The sequence below is a fragment of the Henckelia pumila genome, chromosome 1 (genome assembly GCF_033568475.1).
Source record: "Henckelia pumila isolate YLH828 chromosome 1, ASM3356847v2, whole genome shotgun sequence".
NCBI classification, from domain to species: domain Eukaryota; kingdom Viridiplantae; phylum Streptophyta; class Magnoliopsida; order Lamiales; family Gesneriaceae; genus Henckelia; species Henckelia pumila.
This window is the reverse complement of record NC_133120.1, coordinates 59,547,427-59,568,103: the sequence shown is the minus strand read 5'-3', so window position 1 is coordinate 59,568,103 and position 20,677 is coordinate 59,547,427. Positions and strand designations below refer to the sequence as shown.

The following is a 20,677-nucleotide window of genomic DNA, read 5'->3' as shown; positions in this document are numbered from 1 at the left end:
CTGGGCAGTCTTATTCCGCCTCTGGTCCTTCTGCTTCCCTTGCGGCTTACTCGCTTGCACCGTCTTCTCCGTCTGACTGGATTCTTGACTCCGGCGCCACTCATCACGTGGCATCTGATCTTGCCAATTTCTCACTTTATGACCCTTATGTGGGTTCTGATGGTGTAATTGTTGGTGACGGCACTGGTCTTCCCATCACTCACACAGGTTGTCTCTCACCATCCATTAATCCTGCTTCTCTTCAATTTCCTCATGCCTTGTGTGTGCCTTCAATTCAGAAGAATTTTTTATCAGTTTCACAACTGTGTAAATCTAATGACGTCCTGGTTGTTTTCTCCTCCTCTGCTTTTCAGGTGAGGGACCGTCGCACCGGGGCAATTCTCCATCAGGGTCCACTTAAAGACGGTGTCTACTCCTGGTCTGCGCCGACACCGTCTTCACCACTGACATTTACTTCTTTTTTCGTGTCCCTGCCCGTCTGACATCATCGTCTAGGTCATCCATCTGATCGAGTCCTACGTCAATTAGTAGTGCCTAAGTCGTTGTCGTCCTTTAATTCTCCGTTGCGTCGTTTTAATTGTAACTCTTGCCAATGCAATAAAAGTCATAAATTACCTTTTCATTATTCTTCATTATCCTCCCAATTTCCTCTTGAACTTATTTTTTCTGATGTCTGGACCTCCACTGTTCTCTCTTGTGATGACTATAAATATTATGTTATTTTTGTTGATCACTACAACAAATATATTTGGCTTTATCCTTTAAAACATAAGTCGGACGTTCTCCCTGTTTTTCGGTGTTTTAAGTCACTTGTGGAAAAACGTTTTGGTCGTCCCATTCTCACCCTATACACTGATAATGGTGGTGAATTCCTTGCTCTCAAAAACTTTCTTAGTTTGCATGGGATTTCTCAGCTGTCCAACCCCCCCCCCCCCCCCATACTCCTAAACACAATGGCTTCGCTGAACGTCGTCATCGTCATGTTGTTGAGACTGGTCTAGCACTTCTCCATCATGCGTCTGTCTCTACCAAGTTTTGGCCTTTTGCCTTTGCCACAACAGTTTACCTCATCAATAGACTGCCTAAACGCAATTTGTCCTACCAATCGTCCTTCGAACCCGTGTCCCCCCAATCTCTCTAAACTTCGTATCTTTGGTTGTCTTTGCTACCCCTGGCTTCACCCATATACTTCCCACAAGCTTACCCAACGCTCATCACCTTGTGTCTTCCTTGGTTACTCCCTCGCACAGAGTGCCTACCTGTCTTTTGAGTTCTCATCTGGCAAAATCTTCGTCTCGCGTCATGTTGTCTTTGTCGAGTCTGAATTTCCCTTTGCCAGTGTTGGTTCTGGTGCTGGTTCATCTTTGGGAGTGCCGTCTGATGTGCCGATGGAGGATTCCCTGGCTGCTGATCCTTCACTAACTTGTCCACTTGAGCCGTGCCCTGTGCCAAACACCTGCACCCCTGCTATAGCACCCCCGAACCCGCCACCTATCGCGACAGAACCACCACCTCCACCCAACCAAACGGCCGAGCCCCCTACCCAACCATCCAGCACCCATCCTATGGTTAGCCGCTCCAGAAACAATATATTCAAACCCAACCCTCGCTTTGGCCTCACCGTCGTTCCTGACTCCACTACATCTGAACCAACCACACATACTTCCGCTCTCAAGGATCTCGCTGGCGTGCAGCCATGTCTGAGGAGTTTGATGCTCTTTTTCGTAATCACACATGGGATCTTGTTCCCTCTAACGTCTCTCAGAATGTGGTTGGCTGCAAATGGGTGTTTCGGCTTAAACGGAAACCGGATGGCTCTGTTGATCGCTACAAGGCTCGCCTTGTTGCGAAGGGCATTCATTAGCGTCCAGGTCATGATTACTCTGATACTTTAGTCCTGTGGCGAAGCCCACTACTGTTCGCATTTTGTTGTCTCTGGCTGTCTCTAATGGGTGGTCTCTTCGTCAAATGGATGTGAATAATGCTTTCCTGCAAGGTCAATTGGACGATTGTGTCTATATGGCTCAACCGCCCGGTTTTGTTGATGATTCGCTACCCTCCTATGTCTGTAAACTGAACAAGGAAATCTATGGTCTCAAACAGGCACCGCGCGCTTGGTACACAGCACTTCGTCAGTTTGTCATCAGTGTTGGCTTTACTTGCTCTCTCGCTGACACGTCTCTATTTATTTATCGTTCTCGCGAAATTACTATGTATCTTCTTGTGTTGATGATCTCATTCTCACAGGAAATAATTCTGGTGCTCTCCAGGGCTTCATCGATCGCCTAAGCAGTCGTTTTTCTGTCAAGGATCTGGGTTCCTTATCATATTTTTTAGGTGTGGAGGTTGCTTCATATGCAGGGGGCCTTTGTCTATCGCAGAAAAAATATCTTCTTGATGTTCTCACCCGGACGAACATGACTGACTCCAAACCAGTTCAATCTCCGCTTGCCACGTCCGCGACTCTGCACCTGCTGGACGGCTCTTCCCCTGCTGATGCCACCCTGTATCGTCAAACAGTGGGGATTCTGCAGTATTTGTCTTTTACTCGGCCTGACATTGCCTTTGCTATTAACAAATTATCAGTGTTCTAAATGGCGGTCAAGGCGGCCGCCTAGGTGGTAGGCGGTCCTCGACCGCCACGCCTTGGCATGAGGCGGCCTTTCCAGGCGGCCCAAGCTGTCCGACGGGCGAGGCGGCGGTGGCGGGCGCTCGGGCGGGTGAGGCGGCCAAGGCGGTCAACACATTTTTAAATTCAGTCAAAGGTCAAGAGTCAACTAATTTTAAGATTCTAGTCAAAAGTCAATAAATTTTAAAAACCTTGTCAAAGTCTACCCATTTTAAAACCCTAGTTATTGACTTATTTCAAAAACACTAGCCACTTTCTTTTTGTTTTTCATTTTTGCTCCCTACCCTCCACCACACACCTCAAGCTGCCCGCCATCGCTGCCGCCAGCCGCCACCAGCAAGCATTTTAGGTTAGTTTTTGCATATTTCACCTACTTTTACATACTTTTTTTTATTACATTGCATGACTATATATGATTACCCATAAAAAATGCTTAAAAAAAATTCAATCGCCTAAGCGGCCGAGGGTCCGGGACCGCCTTCCGCCATTTACAACACTGCAAATTATCTCAGTTCATGCACTCTCCTTCTTCCCTGCACTGGGGTGCAGTCAAACGTCTCCTGCGCTACTTAAATGGTACACGCTCCTATGGTCTTCTTCTTAGGCCGCATTCTTCTCCGTCCTTGCATGCCTACTGTGATGCGGATTGGGCTGGTGATCCTGATGATCGCACCTCCACTGGTGCCTATATTGTGTTCTTGGGTTCGAATCCTATTTCGTGGAGCTCCAAAAAGCAGGGGACTGTTGCTCGCTCGTTTACTGAGGCAGAATATCGTGCCATTGCATCTACAGCTGCTGAAATACAATGGGTTCGATCACTTCTTGAAGAACTTTGGGTTGCTGTTGGGCTCTCCCCAGTCTCCATCTACTGCGATAACATTGGGGCCACTTATCTCTGTGTTAATCCAGTTTTTCATTCTCGCATGAAACATATTGCCCAGGATTATCAGTTTGTTCGTGAGCTGGTTCAGAGTAAACAAATTCGAGTTTCTCATGTATCGTCATCTGATCAGCTGGCTGATGCTCTCACAAAGCCGCTTCCCAGTGCTCGTCTGCGTCTCCTTTGTTCTAAGATTGGTGTCTCTATGAGCTCACCATCTTAAGGGGGCCTATTGGAATATATTCTGTATCTTGGAATATATTTTATATTATCTTCTGTATATTTTGTATTTTGTATTTTCCTTTTATCTCTTAGGTTTTCTAGTTGTATATAAATATGTCTTGTATTCATTCTTGGGAATATATCAAAGTAATATTATTCCATCAGTTTCTACAAAAATTTGGGTTTAACAATTTTAGTTGGGATCTTTAGATTTTATTTGAAAGATATAAAGAGAACCGAAGTTTGTGTTTTAAGTTTATCAATTATTCGATGGTGTGCTGAAATTTTTGTAGTGTTGAATACAATTGTGCACTATATAGACAAGAGTGTACCTTGAACTTGTACAACTTGGAACGAGTCGAAAGGTTTGGGGCTGAAACTTACATCTAAAATTTGATTTGCGAAAAATTCGGATTCGAGATATTATGACTTGAGGAGTTAGTAATGATGTTGTAAATTCAATAAAGATCAAAATTTTGATGAGTGAAATTGGTGAATTTTTTTGAAAATGGGCTGGGTTGGAGGTTGAGACTTTGGATCATGGTAAGGTTGTAAATCAACCTATATTAAATTTAACGAGAAATAAAATCGAATAAAACTCAAACTTGAGCTCAGTTGTATGCTTAACAAACCCAAAAACGAATTTGCTTAACGAGCCCGAAGACGAGCTTGTATAAGGATATCGCTTAACGAGTTGAACTCGAGTCAGACTTGTTTAATATGATAAACTAGCTATTAATGAACCGAGCTCGAGCTTTTATAATATATTTGAAACAAGAATTAGAAAGAAAACTTTCTTGCTTACCTCTCATTAACAACGATACACAATATATACATGCTTGTCTACATCCAATTTAAGGAAGTAAATAATAAAAAATATATATTATAGATACTTTCCTATTCTATCTAAGGAAAAAATATAACAGAATATATTTTTAATATTCTCCAACACTCCCCCTCAAGCTTAGGAATAGATATTGCGCATTCCAAGCTTGCTCAGTAGATCTTCATGACTTGGCTTAGGGAGACTCTTTGTTAGGATATCCGCCTCTTGTGCTTGAGAGGAAATATAACATAAATTGATGCCTCCTTCCTCAATTTCGTTCTTGATGAAGCTTCGATCAATTCTTACATGTTTCATTCGATCATGCTGAATAGGATTTTTTACAATGCTAATGGCAGATTTGCTGTCACTGTACAACTTTGTAGGATGACGAATAGGAATTTGCAAGTCCTGCATTATTCTCTCAAGCCATATAACTTCACACGTTCCTTGAGCAATAGCCCTATACTCTGCTTCTGCACTACTCCTTGCCACGACGGACTGTTTTTTACTCCTCCAAGTAACCAAGTTTCCCCATAGCTTAGTGCAATATCCTGAAGTTGATTTGCAATCCTCACTCCCTGCCCAGTCAGCATCAACATAACCTTCAATACTTCTGTTCTCATTTTTAAGAAGCATCAGCCCTCTACCTGGTGTACCTTTAAGATATCTCAGGATGTGATTCACTGCCTCTAGATGTCTTTGGGTCGGTGAATGCATGAATTGACTTACAACACTCACAGCATATGCAATGTCTGGTCGTGTAAGGGAGAGGTAAATCAACCTACCAACTAGGCGCTGGTATCTCCCTGTGTCCACAGAAGGATCATCATCTTTAATCTTGCTTCTCCAATTTCTTTCCAGTGGAGTTCCCACTGGATTGCATCCCAACTTCCCAGTTTCTTTCAGTAGTTCAAGGGTGTATTTTCTCTGAGAAATGAAAATACCTTCCTTACTTCTAGCCACTTCCATCCCAAGGAAATATTTCAAGGGTCCTAAATCCTTCACTTGGAATTCTTCCTTCAGCTGATTCTTGAGCTTCTGGATTTCGGTAATATCATCTCCTGTGATGATGATATCATCCACGTACACAATTAGAATGACTTTTTTTCCATCTTCTCCCCTTTTTATGAACATAGTGTGTTCTGCCTTTCCTTGAACATATCCAAATCGGAGAAGAGTCGAACTGAATTTAGTAAACCATGCACGTGGAGACTGTTTCAGACCATACAGTGACTTTCTAAGCTTGCAGATTTTACCTTGTTCTTGTTCTAACTCAAACCCCGGTGGAATCTTCATATACACTTCTTCCTCAAGATTTCCATTCAAAAAAGCATTTTTTACATCAAGTTGATGCAATTCCCAATCTAGATTTGCTGCCAAAGATAGGAGAACACGAATAGAATTGAGCTTTGCCACGGGAGCAAACGTTTCTTCATAATCAATTCCATATGTCTGTGTAAAGCCTTGTGCCACTAACCGAGCCTTGTACCTTTCAACTTCTCCATCTTCCTTGTATTTTACAGTAAAGACCCATCTACTCCCAACAACTTTCTTATCCTTTGGTAAGTCTACCACTTCCCAAGTTTTGTTTTCATGTAATGCCCTAATCTCTTCCTGCACGGCAGCATTCCACTTTGGGTCTTTTAGAGCTTCATAAATATCTTTTGGCACTTTTACATCATCAATCTTTGCTGTAAAGGCTTTAAAAGAGGGAGACAATTTGCTGCAAGTTAGAAAATTTGAGATAGGATGTTTAGTGCATGATCTTACCCCTTTCCGTATTGCAATGGGCACCTCCAAGTCATTGTTCGTACCAGAAACCGATTCTTGGTTCGATGATTGATTGTGCTGAGGAGCTCTAGGCCTGCGAGAATAGGTTTGAAGAGGTTTCATGGAATTCTGTTTTTCCCATTGAACTTGATGTGAAACTGAACTTGGTGTACTTTCGTGGTCATGCAGTGGTTCAGTAGGTGCAGGTGGTTCAGTAGGTGCAAAAGAAGAGACATCTTGTGAGATAGGCAATGACACGGTGGGATCCCAATGACTGTTTTCATCAAAATTCTCCCCCTGAAAACTGTCCTTGGAATAGAAAAACTTATTTTCAAAAAAAGTGACATCACAAGAGACAAACCAACGCTTAAGGAAGGGAGAATAGCATTTGTATCCTTTTTGGGTTGGAGAATACCCAACGAAGACACATTTAAATGCTTTGGGATCGAGTTTACTTCGATTTGGTTGTGTATTATAGACATATGCAGTGCAACCAAAAACCTTTGGAGACAATGAACTGAACAGATTAATTGTTGGGAAGTAATCAACAAGAAGATTCAAAGGAGTTCTGAATTTAAGTGTCTTTGAAGGTAGACGATTAATTAAATAAGTAGACGTAAGAATAGCCTCTCCCCAAAAAGAATTAGGAACAGAACTAGTGAACATAAGTGATCGAGCTACTTCCAACAAATGACGGTTTTTTCGTTCAGCAACCCCGTTTTGCTTAGGTGTGTCAACACACGAACTTTGGTGGTGTATCCCATTATCCCCCATATATTGACAAAAATCACGAGAAAAATATTCCCGACCATTATCTGTTCGAAGAACCTGGATAGTGGATTGGAAAACATTTTGGACAAATTTGTGAAATTGTTTAAACCAGTGAAACGCCTCTGATTTATCTTTCATCAAATAGACCCAGCAAACCCGAGTATGGTCATCAATGAAAGTAATAAACCAGTGAGTTCGATTCAGATTAGATATGCGAGATGGACCCCAAATATCACTATGAATCAAGTGAAATGGTTTTGTGGGTTTATATGTATGGGGCAGATAAGTACTTCTGGGTTGTTTTGCAAGAACACAATGCTCACACTGAAACAAAACTTTCTTTTTATTGATGAAAAGATGAGGATACAAAATTTTCATATAAGAGAAACTAGGATGTCCTAAACGTTGATGCCATATCAAAATATCAGAATTGGAAACAACAGATAATGACCTTCTATTGTTTGACTCAATACTACTGGAATTTTCAACTCTCGAAAGGTAGTACAGGCCATTTTTCTTCTCAGCACTGCCAATCATCTTCCCCGAAGAACGATCCTGAAATTCACAATGAGAGGAGAAAAAAGTCACTACACAATCCATATCATGTGTCAACTTACTAACAGACAACAAATTGTATGTCAAACTAGGCACAAAAAGAACAGATTTCAATATCATATTGGGTAAGCAAACCGTCCCCTGGCCCACGGCAGGTGAGGTTTTTCCATCTGCTACCCACACATTTATTCTGTCATGACAGTTGGTATAATCATCAAAGACTTTTATGGACCCTGTCATATGATCTGAAGCCCCGGTATCTACAATCCAACAATTAGGCTGCTGCGACGTGGACAGAAAAGTTTGGCTGTTTGTACCTGTTTGTGCCATAGCAACAGTAGGAGATTTAGAGTTGTGACCATCAGTACTTGTTGAAAGTTTGGTCTGATGAAGGAATTGCCGTAGCATGTCTTCAAGTCCAGCGCTGGTAGTGGTCTGTGATTCAGCCAAGTGAGCAGATTTTTGGTTCCTTTGTAGTTTTCGTGGCTTCCAATCAGCAGGTTTGCCATGTAAATCCCAACAAGTTTCACGTGTGTGATATGGTTTATTACAATAATCACACACAGGTTTGTCAAAAGACGAAGTGTGTCGACCATTGTTATGTTTGTTTGTCACAAGGGCAGAACCTCGAGTTTCCAAAGGTTGTGAGTCTTGCTGTGAGGAAGTGAGCATCACACGTTTCCTGCTTTCTTCTCTCCTCACTTCAGCAAACGATTCACGCAGACTTGGGAAGGGCTTCATCCCCAGTAACCTCCCACGCACTTCATCTAAGTCTGGATTCAGCCCATGCAAGAAATCAAATATGCGTTCCTTTTCAAGCATTTTTTTGTACTTCTCTGCATCAGTAGGACATGCCCATCCACTTTCATAAAAAAGATCAATTTCTTGCCATAATTCCATGAGGGAATTGTAATATTGAGTAACAGTAAGACCACCTTGTTTGGTGTTACGGATTTTTGAGCGAATCTCGAAACATTGAGATGTATTTTCGAGATCAGAATAAATTTCTTGGACTGCATCCCAAATCTCCATAGCAGTCTGGTAAAAAAGATAAGTTCGACCGATGCTTGGTTCCATAGAGTTGATGAGCCACGCCATGACAATCGAATTTTCAGCTTCCCAAGTGCTATACCCAGCTGTTGTTTTTCCAGGAGCCTTGATATCCCCAGTTAAGTAGCCAATTTTTCCTCTTCCCTTGATGACAAGCATCACTGACTGAAACCATTCTCGAAAATTTACACCATTGAGTTTGTGCTGAGTAATTTGTAGTGACTGGTTGTCGAACGAGGGAGTAGGAGAGGATTTGGATGCGGGTACTGGAATTTCCAGAGTTGACTCGTCTTTGGAGGTCATTTTGTAACAGTGAAACAAGACAAAAGTGAACAAAGACAAGGCGGCAGAATCGCCGGCTTTGATACCATGAAACAAGAATTAGAAAGAAAACTTTCTTGCTTACCTCTCATTAACAACGATACACAATATATACATGCTTGTCTACATCCAATTTAAGGAAGTAAATAATAAGAAATATATATTATAGATACTTTCCTATTCTATCTAAGGAAAAAATATAACAGAATATATTTTCAATATTCTCCAACAATATTAAACAAACTGAGCTCGAGCATTTATAGGTATCAAATGAACCGAGCTCGAGCCTGATAATGTTCCGCTTAGCTCATTTACATCCCTAGTCAATTCCCTCCATATGTGACTTGTTGGGTTTGGTAATGACTTCTTGACTTTGTACTGAGTTACACATATTTATGCTTAGTTGAGTTCCCGCAGGGCTCAGTTACCGAATGTTTGTCTCCGGATAAACAATATCTCCTCGAGTATCTTTCCGAGCTGCCGACTGCTGGATTATCATGTCCAGACTTATAAACTAGTCGAGTTCTTGGATGACCTTTAGCTCCCAAATGTCTCTCTCCTGAGAATTCGATTTTCTTTAGAGTTCCTTTGTCGTTTGTCCTACTTTTCTACCCCGGACAGTCTTCATCTCAAGTAGTCCATATATATATTTTAAAATGTGTGCTAAACGGTTGACGGTTCAACTATCGAATTATTGAGTTATAGTTTGCTACTGCGTCGAGTTGTAATTAATTTATTGTTGGTAAACTAATGGTGGTATGAAATAAATAAGGAATATAGAAAATATAGAATGAATATAGTGATGATACACAGTATGTAGCATTTGAAAGTACATACAGTTGAAAGTGGTCCTCCCTTTCATTTTTGGATGCAGAGTTGGGTTTGTGGTTGAAATTTGGCGAGGAAAAATGAGGCTTGGATTTAATAGCTATAAGAATGATGGTTTAGCATTGGATAAGTTTGAAGCTAGTGCAGTTGAATTAGGAGTAAACGTATGGTTTTCAGACGAATATGAGATGGTACATTTGAACTTTCTATTTTGTATTATTTTATTAAAATAATAAAGTTCACGCTCTCAGTTTCATACGCGGTGGTCAATCATTTACTGGCACAAGAACAATTATTGAAGACTCTCTGACACTATTCTCATTTCTTTTGGGCCTAGATTATGAATTTATGGGAAATTGTGCCTGCTGTTCCTGGGGTTAGATTTCTTAGCATGCTTCCACCGTGGCATGCATATGAGCGAGCTTGCGAGTATTTCACATTTACCCATGGGATCGAGAACGTATACACAACAGTGAAAAATCTTAAGGTACATACTTCTTCCTGATTGGACTTGAGTTGTTTGTCTTTTTGACTTGAAATGCCAATTCCCCCATCTTTTTCTTTGAAGATTTTAAGTTGTCTGGATTATTTTGAAAATTTCTACTGTAAAAGTACAATCAGTTTTTTGCTTTGATTGCAGGATGACTTGCGTCGTTATCAGCCTCATTATGTTGTATCTGTTCCTTTAGTATATGAGACATTGTACAGGTAATCTTAGTTTTCCAAATTCATATTATTAAATACACTTGTTAATTGATGCTATATGATCAAACTAGTGAATCGTTAGCAATGAACATATGAAAATTTATGCAGTGTCTATTTATTTCGTGAAACAATTTTATCATAATGATGGGATTGAATCAATAGTGAGGTATTGAGTAGTGACATAAGTTTCTATCCCAATGCTGTTATTTTTACCAGTGCGACAGTCGAATTTTTATTTCCGAAGAGTAGATTCCATATTATTACAGTTGTGCTTATTAGGCAATACTTATATCCTTCTATGTCATTTAACATTTTTTGTTACACCTGTGGCAGTCGGGCCCATTGACCTTCATACACGACTACTCAGAATGGTTCTGTTAGCAACTACTTTATATCCATGTTTGCTGTATGAAACCTATATCTAGTTCGTAGGTGTACATTTCGTATTTTCATGCCCTTCCAACGATCCAATGTGGGATGTTGTATTATATTTATTTAGTTATCTTATGGCAGATTCAAGCATGTATGGTTTCCAAGTCGAAATTAGTAGGTTGTTTTCACCACTTGCAGTTTGATTGATTTCAACTTAATATATGATTTCCCTTTAGTTCTTGTCTAATGGTATTGATTTTATTTCTGAGAATTTCTTTATCAAACATTGGTGCTGCAGCTTTTTGTACCCATCAATCATTCTATGTAGGAATAATAAGGTCTTTCATGTATATTAGTTTATTGTGCTTAGATTTGCAGCCTATTTGGTCTTTAAAGTCTATGAAATTTCGTTATTGTTGAAATTGGTTTCATGAATTGCAGCGGGATTCAAAAGCAAATTAGTTCAAGTTCTACCGTTCGAAAATTTGTTGCTCTTTTGTTCTTAAGGATCAGTTTAGCATACATGGAGGCCAAACGAATATACGAGGTTGAACTTAATCATCTTACTTTCTGTTGGTGTTGGTTTTTGAGATCATTAGACTAGTGCTTATTTTCCTAAACACCAATCTGCAAATCATTAATCATCAACTCCACAGTTTGTGTACTTCTCTTAGTTCAATATAACATGAGTTTATGGTCATTGATGATCTCAACATGTTCTTGTAAGCAATACATCTGTTTTTGAGGATTTATATATCACAATGACATTCCCCCATAATAGCATGATTTTTGGTTAGAAGTTTTTTACTCCACTAATTTTTTAGTGCTTGATCAATCTCTTCCTCTTTTTTAATAGGGGAAATGCCTGACCACAAATCTGCGGCAACCTTCTTACCTTGTTTCTATCCTTGACTGGGTGTGGGCAAGGATAGTTGCTGCAATGTTGTTGCCATTGCATATGTTGGCAAAAAAAGTTGTCTACAGTAAAATCCATAGTGCTATTGGCGTTTCAAAGGTTTGCAATATTATGTAATGTTATTGTGGTAAAGTATAGAATCTTTATGAGGGAAGAGAATTATTTTGATTTCTTAAGTAAGCGTACAAGTTACACCCTAATATATACAAAGAAATAACAGAATATCTAAATATCAAATCCTATCTAATCCTTATTTAAACTTTGAATAAATATCATATCCAATCTATTTAAATCTTCAACACTCCCCCTCAAGCTTGGCGTAGATGTTTGTCATGCCGAGCTTGGACTTCAATTCTTCAAAGTTTGGTCGATGGAGGGCTTTTGTCAAGATATCGGCCAGCTGCATGTGAGAGGGAACATAGTGGAGATCATCTACCCTTTTCTCAATCTTTTCGGTTATGAAATGTCTGTCTATTTCCACATGCTTGGTTCGGTCGTGGTGGACTGGATTCTTGGCAATTTTTAATGCAGCTTGGTTGTCACACATCAGATCTATTGAATGACTGTCTCCCATCTTCAGTTCATTGAGCAGCATTTTAAGCCACATGCCTTAACAAATTCCATTGGATAAAGCACGGAATTCAGCTTCGACACTACTTCGAGCGACAACTGGTTGTTTCTTGCTTCTCCATGTCACTAGATTACCCCATACAAACGAGCAGTATCGAGATGTAGAGCGTCTATCAACAGGACAACCTGTCCAATCAGCATCACTGTAGACTCTAATATTTCGGAATGTAGTCTTCCTGAAGAGCAACTCTCTACCAGGTGTTCCCTTCAGGTATCTCAGAACTCGATATACAGCTTCCATGTGTTCTTCAGTGGGTTTAGTCATGAATTGACTGACAACACTCAGAGTGTATCCAATGTCAGGTCGGGTGTGTGATAGATAGATCAATTTACCAACCAATCGCTGGTATCTTCCTTTGTCAACAAGTGTTCTATCTCCATTCATCCCTATTTTGATGTTTGGATCCATTGGGGTATCAGCTGGTTTGCAACCTATCATTCCTGTCTCTTTAAGTAGATCCAGAACATACTTTCTTTGCGAAATTGAGATTCCGTGAGATGATCTAGCCACTTCCATACCCAAAAAATATTTAAGATATCCCAGATCTTTCATTTCAAACTCCTTTGAAAGGACACCTTTTATACGGCTCATTTCTGCTTTATGATTTCCTGTGAGAACAATGTCATCCACATAGACAATCAGAGCAGTGGTCATTCCCTCAATGTGTTTTACAAATAGAGTGTGATCTGACTGACACTGTAGGTATCCTTCTTTTGTCAACACATTTGTAAACCGATGAAACCAAGCCCGAGGTGACTGTTTAAGGCCGTACAGAGACTTCTTCAACCTGCATACTTTGTTTCTCACAGCTTCTGTCACAAATCCTGAGGGAATATCCATGTACACCTCTTCCTCCAGCTCCCCATTGAGGAATGCATTTTTAACATCTAGTTGGAATAATGGCCAGTCAAGGTTGACAGCAATTGATAGAAGCACCCTGACTGTGTTGAGTCTTGCAACAGGAGCAAACGTCTCTTGGTAATCAATTCCATACGACTGAGTGTATCCTTTTGCAACTAGCCGTGCTTTGTATCGTTCAATGCTCCCATCAGCCTTATATTTCACTGTGAATATCCATTTGCACCCAACAGTTCGTTTTCCGGCTGGAAGTTCTGTAATCTGCCACGTGTTATTCTTTTCTAGTGCCTTGATCTCATCAAAGGCAGCAGCCTTCCAATTCGGATCTTTGAGGGCATCCTCGATAGTACTTGGAACCTGGACTTGATCTAAATTGGACACAAAAGAACGATATGCAGGTGATAAAGAGTCAAATGAGACAAAATTACATATCGGGTGTTGCGTACATGCCCTAGTTCCCTTTCTTAAAGCAATAGGTCTATCATCAATGTCGCAATGGTCCATTATGGGAGAGTTATTGTCAAGTTCAGTAGTACCTTTGTCTTTTCCATTTGGAACTGGTATCGTAGAAGTGTCTTGGACTGGTTGACTTTGTACTGGTTCTTGTTGTCTCTCCATTTGGATGACTTTTCTTCTTGAATAGACTTTGAGTGGTGTATTTGGAGGAGTTGATTGGGAGTTGGGTTGTGGTACATGATCTGTTTCTGGAGTAATATGGATTGGGTCTACAAATGATGTGAGTTCCCAATTTGGAGATTTGCTGGTGTTACTCTCCCCCTGAATAGAAAAATTGGGGTAAAAAGGTTCATTTTCGAAGAACGTGACATCTAGAGAGTGATAGAATTTGCGGGTGACTGGAGAGTAGCATTTGTAGCCTTTTTGGTTAGGTGAGTACCCTAAAAAAATGCATTTGATAGCCCTTGGATCGAGTTTCCCACGATGATTGGAATGAACATGAATGAAGGCGGAACACCCAAAGATTTTCAGGGGAATAGAGTTAAGCAGGTGTATATTGGGGAAGGATTCCAGGAGAGACTCGATAGGTGTTTTGTAGTTGAGGACGCGAGAGGGCATGCGATTAATGAGATATGTAGCAGTAAGTACTGCTTCACCCCAAAAATGGCTAGGAACTTTGTATGAGAATAGAAGAGAGCGGGTAACCTCAAGGAGGTGACGATTTTTGCGTTCAGATACCCCATTTTGTTGAGGGGTGTCGACACATGAACTTTGGTGTACAATGCCATGAGAGGCCAGATAAGCACCTAACACTGAATTAAAATAATCTCGGGCTCGATCAGCGCGCAGGACTTGGATTTTGGCTGAAAACTGAGTCTGAATCATGGAATGAAAAAGCTGAAACATGGAAGTGGTTTCAGATTTATCCTTCATAAGGAATACCCATGACACTCGAGTATAATCATCTACAAATAAAAGGAACCAACGAGCCCCCGTTACATTTTTTATTTTTGATGGCCCCCAGATGTCATTGTGATTGAGTGAGAAAGGTGTTGATGGTTTGTATGGTTGCGTTTTAAAGGTGCTACGTGTGTGTTTGGAAACTTGACAAATATCACACTGAAGTAAACTTGATGATTTATTATGAAAGAGAAATGAAAACAGTTTGGCAAGGTACAGAAAGTTCGGATGACCTAATCTATAATGCCATAAAAGAATATCACTGTCTTTATTGGAATGGAAAACAGAACAGGAATCAGGAAGAGCTGGGCTTGGAGTATTCTTCGGCCCATTCTTAAAGTTAGGGTCCATATGGATGAGAAACAAGCCAGCACGTAGTTCAGCACTGCCAATCTTCTTCCCCGAATTCAGTTCCTGGAAAAAACAAGAATCCACAGAGAATTTAGTAGTGCAATTGAGATCGGCATTAATTTTGCTAACAAACAGCAAATTGCATGCTAGACCGGGAACAAAGAGCACAGCTTGTAAAGAAATATCATGTGAGATATATACAGAGCCAATACCAAATACCCATGAACTAGATCCATTAGCAATACGCACAGACCGAGAATCTCTACAAGGATTGTATGAACTAAAAAGTGAAAAATTTCCCGTCATATGATCAGAGGCGCCTGAGTCAACAATCCACGTAGAGTTCAAATTCTGTTTGGAGAAAAATGCACGAGAGAAGTCACCTTGAAGGACTGTTGTACCAGTACTAATAAGTGAAGACATTTGGGCAGAATTCTGGGCAGAATTCTGGCTGAACAGCCGCTGAAGAACATCCAACTACGCTTGAGTGAAAGGTTGTTGTGCGGCAGTAGAGACAGAATCTGAAGCAGCAGCATTGGCACGTCTTTCTCTGGCTGGTTTCCAGTCCACTGGCTTGCCATGAATGCGCCAGCAAGTGTCCAACGTGTGATTGGGTTTCTTGCATTTCTCGCACCAAGGCCTACCATTCCGCATATGCTGATTCTGAATAGGGGCAGAAAAGGGCGAATTGCGAGCACCATGGTCGGAAATGGGCGTGAATGAGGGCCGATTGGAAGCAAGGGCAGAACTTTCTCCTGAAGGAGAACGAGAGGAGCCCAACATCAACTTTCGCCGACTTTCCTCATGGCGGACCTCGGAGAAAGCCACGCGAAGGCCCGACAATGGTTTTATGGCCAAGATGCGGGCACGAACTTCATCAAGGGATGGATGGAGGCCTTGAAGGAATTTAAACACTCGTTTGGTTTCCACAATTTTTCTGAATTGTGATTCATCAGCCGTGCACTTCCATTCATGTGTCTCAAATAAATCCAGTTGCTGCCAAAGTTTGGTGAGGGCAGTGAAATATGTCGTGACATTGTCATCACCCTGTCGTATTTCATGAACCAAACTTTCCACACCGAATAATTCAGATGTGTTGTCGCGGGCTGAATATGTATCATGGACTGCATCCCAAATCTCCTTGGCAGAGGGGTATAGTAAGAAATTCTCGCCAATTTCGGGGACCATGGAATTAATTAGCCACGACATAAGCATGTTGTTGTCAGCATTCCAAGCCTTGAATTTTCCATCACCAGAAGCTGGACGCTTGGATGAACCAGATAACAGATCTTCCTTGCCCTTGGCGCATATAAACATCATGACGGACTGGGACCATTGGAGATAATTCTGACCATTGAGCTTGTGGCATGTAATGGAGTGAATTGGTGAAAAATCAGGCGTGCTTGGTGGCTGTTTATCAGATTCAGAGGAGGAAGCCATGTAGCCGTAGCTGTATTTGGTCATGGCTAGGGTTTAGCCTGAATCTCTGATACCATGTGGTAAAGTATAGAATCTTTATGAGGGAAGAGAATTATTCTGATTTCTTAATTAAGCGTACAAGTTACACCCTAATATATACAAAGAAATAACAGAATATCTAAATATCAAATCCTATCTAATCCTTATTTAAACTTTGAATAAATATCATATCCAATCTATTTAAATCTTCAACAGTTATAAATGTTTTGTCATTTTACTAACTGCGTCTAAGATGGTACAACATTAGACCGGTCATAACTGTAGTTTCTATCTCATACAATTTGTACATTATATGTGCACCCTACAGCATTTGTGTGAGAAGGAGACAAAATAAATGATAAAAACTATTCCAGCTGCTACTGTCGCACTAAATGATCCCGTAAGAAAAAGTAAAGAAAACTTTTTCCTTTGACATTCTGCAGGCTGGCATAAGTGGAGGTGGCAGCTTGCCTCCACATGTGGACAAGTTCTTTGAGGTTAAATGTTTTACTCCTTTAATTGAGAATAGAGGGGATTGAGTTGTATTGCTTGTCTTACTCTATCCTAATTGTGCAGGCAATTGGCATAATGGTTCAAAATGGATATGGTTTAACAGAGTCATCCCCTGTTCTTGCGGCTCGACGTCCAAGTTGTAATGTAAGTGTTAAATTTGGACTTGGACCTAACTCCATTCCAAAAGCTAGCTCAAAGAGGGAGGATTGTCTTTGTTTATATATTAAACTCCCGGGATATTTACCCAACCGATGTGGGACACAACTAACACACCAACACACCCCAACTATTGACAGTCCAACACATTACGGTGGGTCTGGGCTCTGATACCATGTTAAATTTGGACTTGGACCAAACTCCACCTCAAAAGCTAGCTTAAGGGGCGAGATTGTCTTTGTCTATATATTAAACTCCCAGGATATTTATCCAACCGATGTGTGACACAACTAACACACCAATAGTAAGAAAATTTTTTGACGCTCTTGTATGCAATCTTATGTCAATTTGACATCATTAGCAGTTTCTGAAATAATGTAATTTCTGAGTTTTAAGTGTCATATTCAGTGAATATTGTTTAAAAAGGCAATGTGGAAGGAGGCCTAAAATGCCATCTACATCGGTCATTCTCTGAAAAATGCATCTCCACACCACTTTTTCTAGGGCAGCAACCATGCATTTATTCTGACACAGAAAATTTGATTCCATATTGTGAAGCGATTTTAAAATGACAACACTATCGTCGTTCTGTGCTTTTATCAGTTGAAGGATGATGTTGTATGAGATGCATTATTTGTTGGCTTTCTCAAATGTTGTGCATATTATCAATGTAACCCGCCTTTACTTCATCAAGACCATGAATATGAGCAATAATTGAATGCCTGAAGGTTCTTGGTTCAATTGGGCATCCTATTCGGTATACGGAAATAAAAGTTGTAGATGCGGAAACGGATGCAGTCCTTCCTTGTGGTTCAAAAGGCATTGTTAAAGCTAGGGGTCCACAAGTGATGAAAGGTTACTACAAGGTTTGTTGTTAAATCTCCTCTTCATATAAATAGCAAATGTCATTTCTATAATGATAGATCGAGCATTTTGTCTGTCAATATGGTATCAAAACACGGTAAAGAAAAACTTTATTATGTACACAGAGGGTGCATTTTGAAAATCGATGTTATAGAAGGAATGCAAATATGGCTACACTTCATTGATTGAACATCTTCACAAACATCGACATCCTATTGATGTTTTCTCATTTTTTATTCAAAATTTCGCCTAAAATTGTACAAATTTTTGCCCAAGTGATTAATTATGCAACTTTTTTATGTTTTCTTTTCTCGACTTGATGAAACTTCTCTGTAGATGAGTTCTTTTAGTGTGAGATATGCTTAAACCATTCTATTTTTACTTCTATCATAAGCCATGAGAAAAATGGCAATTTCTGATGACAAACTAAGACTTGCCTGTGTTTCTTCGGAGTCACAAATGTTGGCATTTATATTACTTGGTAAAGAAACATAAAACCAAAATATATACCAACCTCATAGTCTTAGGTTTCTGTTGTTTAATACTTCGATATTTGATGTTCCTAGTGTCTAAATTTAAATATATTAATTTGATGGTTTAAATGGCCTGCAAAAATTTTGTATTGCTGAAAAACATTCTTCGATAAATAGAATGACGACGAATTCAGAACTATTACGTCTGCTGGACAAAAATGTAATTAGGTTTTCTTTTGGAATTGGACTTGCTATGTCAGAACCCGTTGGCAACAAAACAAGCTATAGATGAGAATGGATGGCTTGATACAGGTGATATTGGTTGGATTTGTCCTCCTCATTCTAGGGGAAGAAGTCGGAAAGCTGCAGGGGTAATTGTTCTAGAAGGACGTGCAAAAGATACAATAGTACTTTCATCAGGTATATTAAAATATTTCTTGCATAGTATTCATGTTTTCAAGATGATTACATTATTTGCCATAAACAAAAAATTATGAAAAATGTAACTGTTCTTGTCGGATGAGTATGAATTTAAAATGACAATGAAATAACCTTGTTGTGAATTTCCCTTCCTAGAAAAATTAAAATCAACAAGTTTCTTTATATGGCTCATTACCAAATTGGTGGAATAGGTGAAAATGTCGAGCCATCAGAGATTGAAGAAGCCGCCTTGAGAAGTAATCTTTTTCAACAGATTGTAGTCTTTGGCCAGGTAAAATTTCCTATAAACTGAATTTTGTCAATGCAATATAAGTAAAAAAATGCACAAAATCATCTATCATATAACATTTGCCTGATATGTATAGGATCGACGACGCCTTGGAGCTCTAATTGTACCAAACAAAGACGAGGTTCTGCTAGAAGCTAAAAGATTATCAATTGATTCTGATACCCCGGAGCTTAGCACGGAAAAAGTAACTAACCTTTTGCACGGAGAATTGAGAAAATGGTAGGACAACATTGATAGAATAAATTCATTGTCATCGATTATCATGCCGTAAAGTCTGAAAAGCTACATGGTCTCATCATCATCGAACTTCATTTTTGGCTCCCTTCTCATTTCTCTTTTTTATTTTTCTTTTTCTTTTTCTCTGAAACTTCTCTTTGTTTCTTCTAGCTCTTTATAAAATAAATTGTGTCATGTTTCTGTGTAAATAAAATATGTTTTGCCCCGAACATATATAAAATGTTGCCATGAACTATCGGTTTACCCAAACCTGATAGCAATTTTAATTGTCTTGATATTATGCAATATCCATATTAAAGCAAATCACAGGGCGTTTCCTTTGAGCAAAATTGCCTTCCAAGGTTTAGATGTTCTTTTAATGTTTTGAAATTAAGTTATTGTTGCGAAGAAGTTCTTGCAGCTAATCGCTCACAGTTATTGTTTCTTTCAAATTGGTAACACTGCAGGACTGCAGACTGTTCATTCCAAGTTGGACCAATACTCGTGATCGACGAACCCTTCACGGTGAAGTCTCAAAAACAATGTCATCAATGTATTATTTACTGCATTTAGTGTAAAAAGAGTCAATAACCATTTATGTTCCACTTGCAGATCGATGGCGGTTTGATGACTCCAACAATGAAAATTCGACGAGACAAGGTTGTATCTTTGTATGAAGAGGAAATAAACAATTTATACAAATGAGTTAATTGCCTAGGATAAGAGTGTTGTATGCTTAAAAATTGTATTGGTTATTGTCTTTATTATATTTATGTTTTTTAGACAATTATGTTGAATATGAACGTACAATGTGCTAAATCTGATAATGTATTTTCTTGTTTAATATATACTAGCGATAAAGTTGTGTGTGATATAATATATGATATTTTATGATTTTTTTATTTATGAAATAATATATTATTTAATAGTTGAAAATTAGTTATTTAGAAGATAATATATTAAAAAAGGTAGAAGAGAAAAAGTGGAGAAAAATGTGGATTAAAAGGGTAAAATTAGAAGATAAAAAAACAGTTATTCAAAGACCCTCAACCTTTATATAATATACTAGTAAAAAATGCACACACCTTGTGTGTGTAAAAGAGAATTTTTTTTAAAAGCATATAAATAAATATATATATATATATATATATATATATATATATATA

The 20,677-nt window shown here is 39.3% G+C and overlaps 1 protein-coding gene across 3 annotated transcripts in view; it reads left to right on the top strand.

Annotated features, from left to right (window-relative positions):
* The window catches only part of LOC140876397 (probable acyl-activating enzyme 16, chloroplastic), a 32,961-nt gene extending 12,584 nt beyond the window's left edge, over positions 1-20,377 (top strand). For 2 of the 3 annotated variants that reach the window (XM_073280346.1, XM_073280348.1), the window contains 12 exons: positions 10,190-10,339; positions 10,493-10,560; positions 11,371-11,476; positions 11,786-11,944; positions 17,003-17,056; positions 17,136-17,216; positions 17,957-18,094; positions 18,826-18,985; positions 19,198-19,277; positions 19,372-19,514; positions 19,979-20,036; positions 20,124-20,377. In XM_073280346.1, the coding sequence (XP_073136447.1) occupies positions 10,190-10,339; positions 10,493-10,560; positions 11,371-11,476; positions 11,786-11,944; positions 17,003-17,056; positions 17,136-17,216; positions 17,957-18,094; positions 18,826-18,985; positions 19,198-19,277; positions 19,372-19,514; positions 19,979-20,036; positions 20,124-20,216 (1,290 nt within the window). In that variant the 3' untranslated portion in view covers positions 20,217-20,377. The remainder of the gene's footprint in view (positions 1-10,189; positions 10,340-10,492; positions 10,561-11,370; positions 11,477-11,785; positions 11,945-17,002; positions 17,057-17,135; positions 17,217-17,956; positions 18,095-18,825; positions 18,986-19,197; positions 19,278-19,371; positions 19,515-19,978; positions 20,037-20,123) is intronic. The other variant, XM_073280347.1, reaches the window with a different exon arrangement.
* Positions 20,378-20,677: the final 300 nt, after the last annotated feature.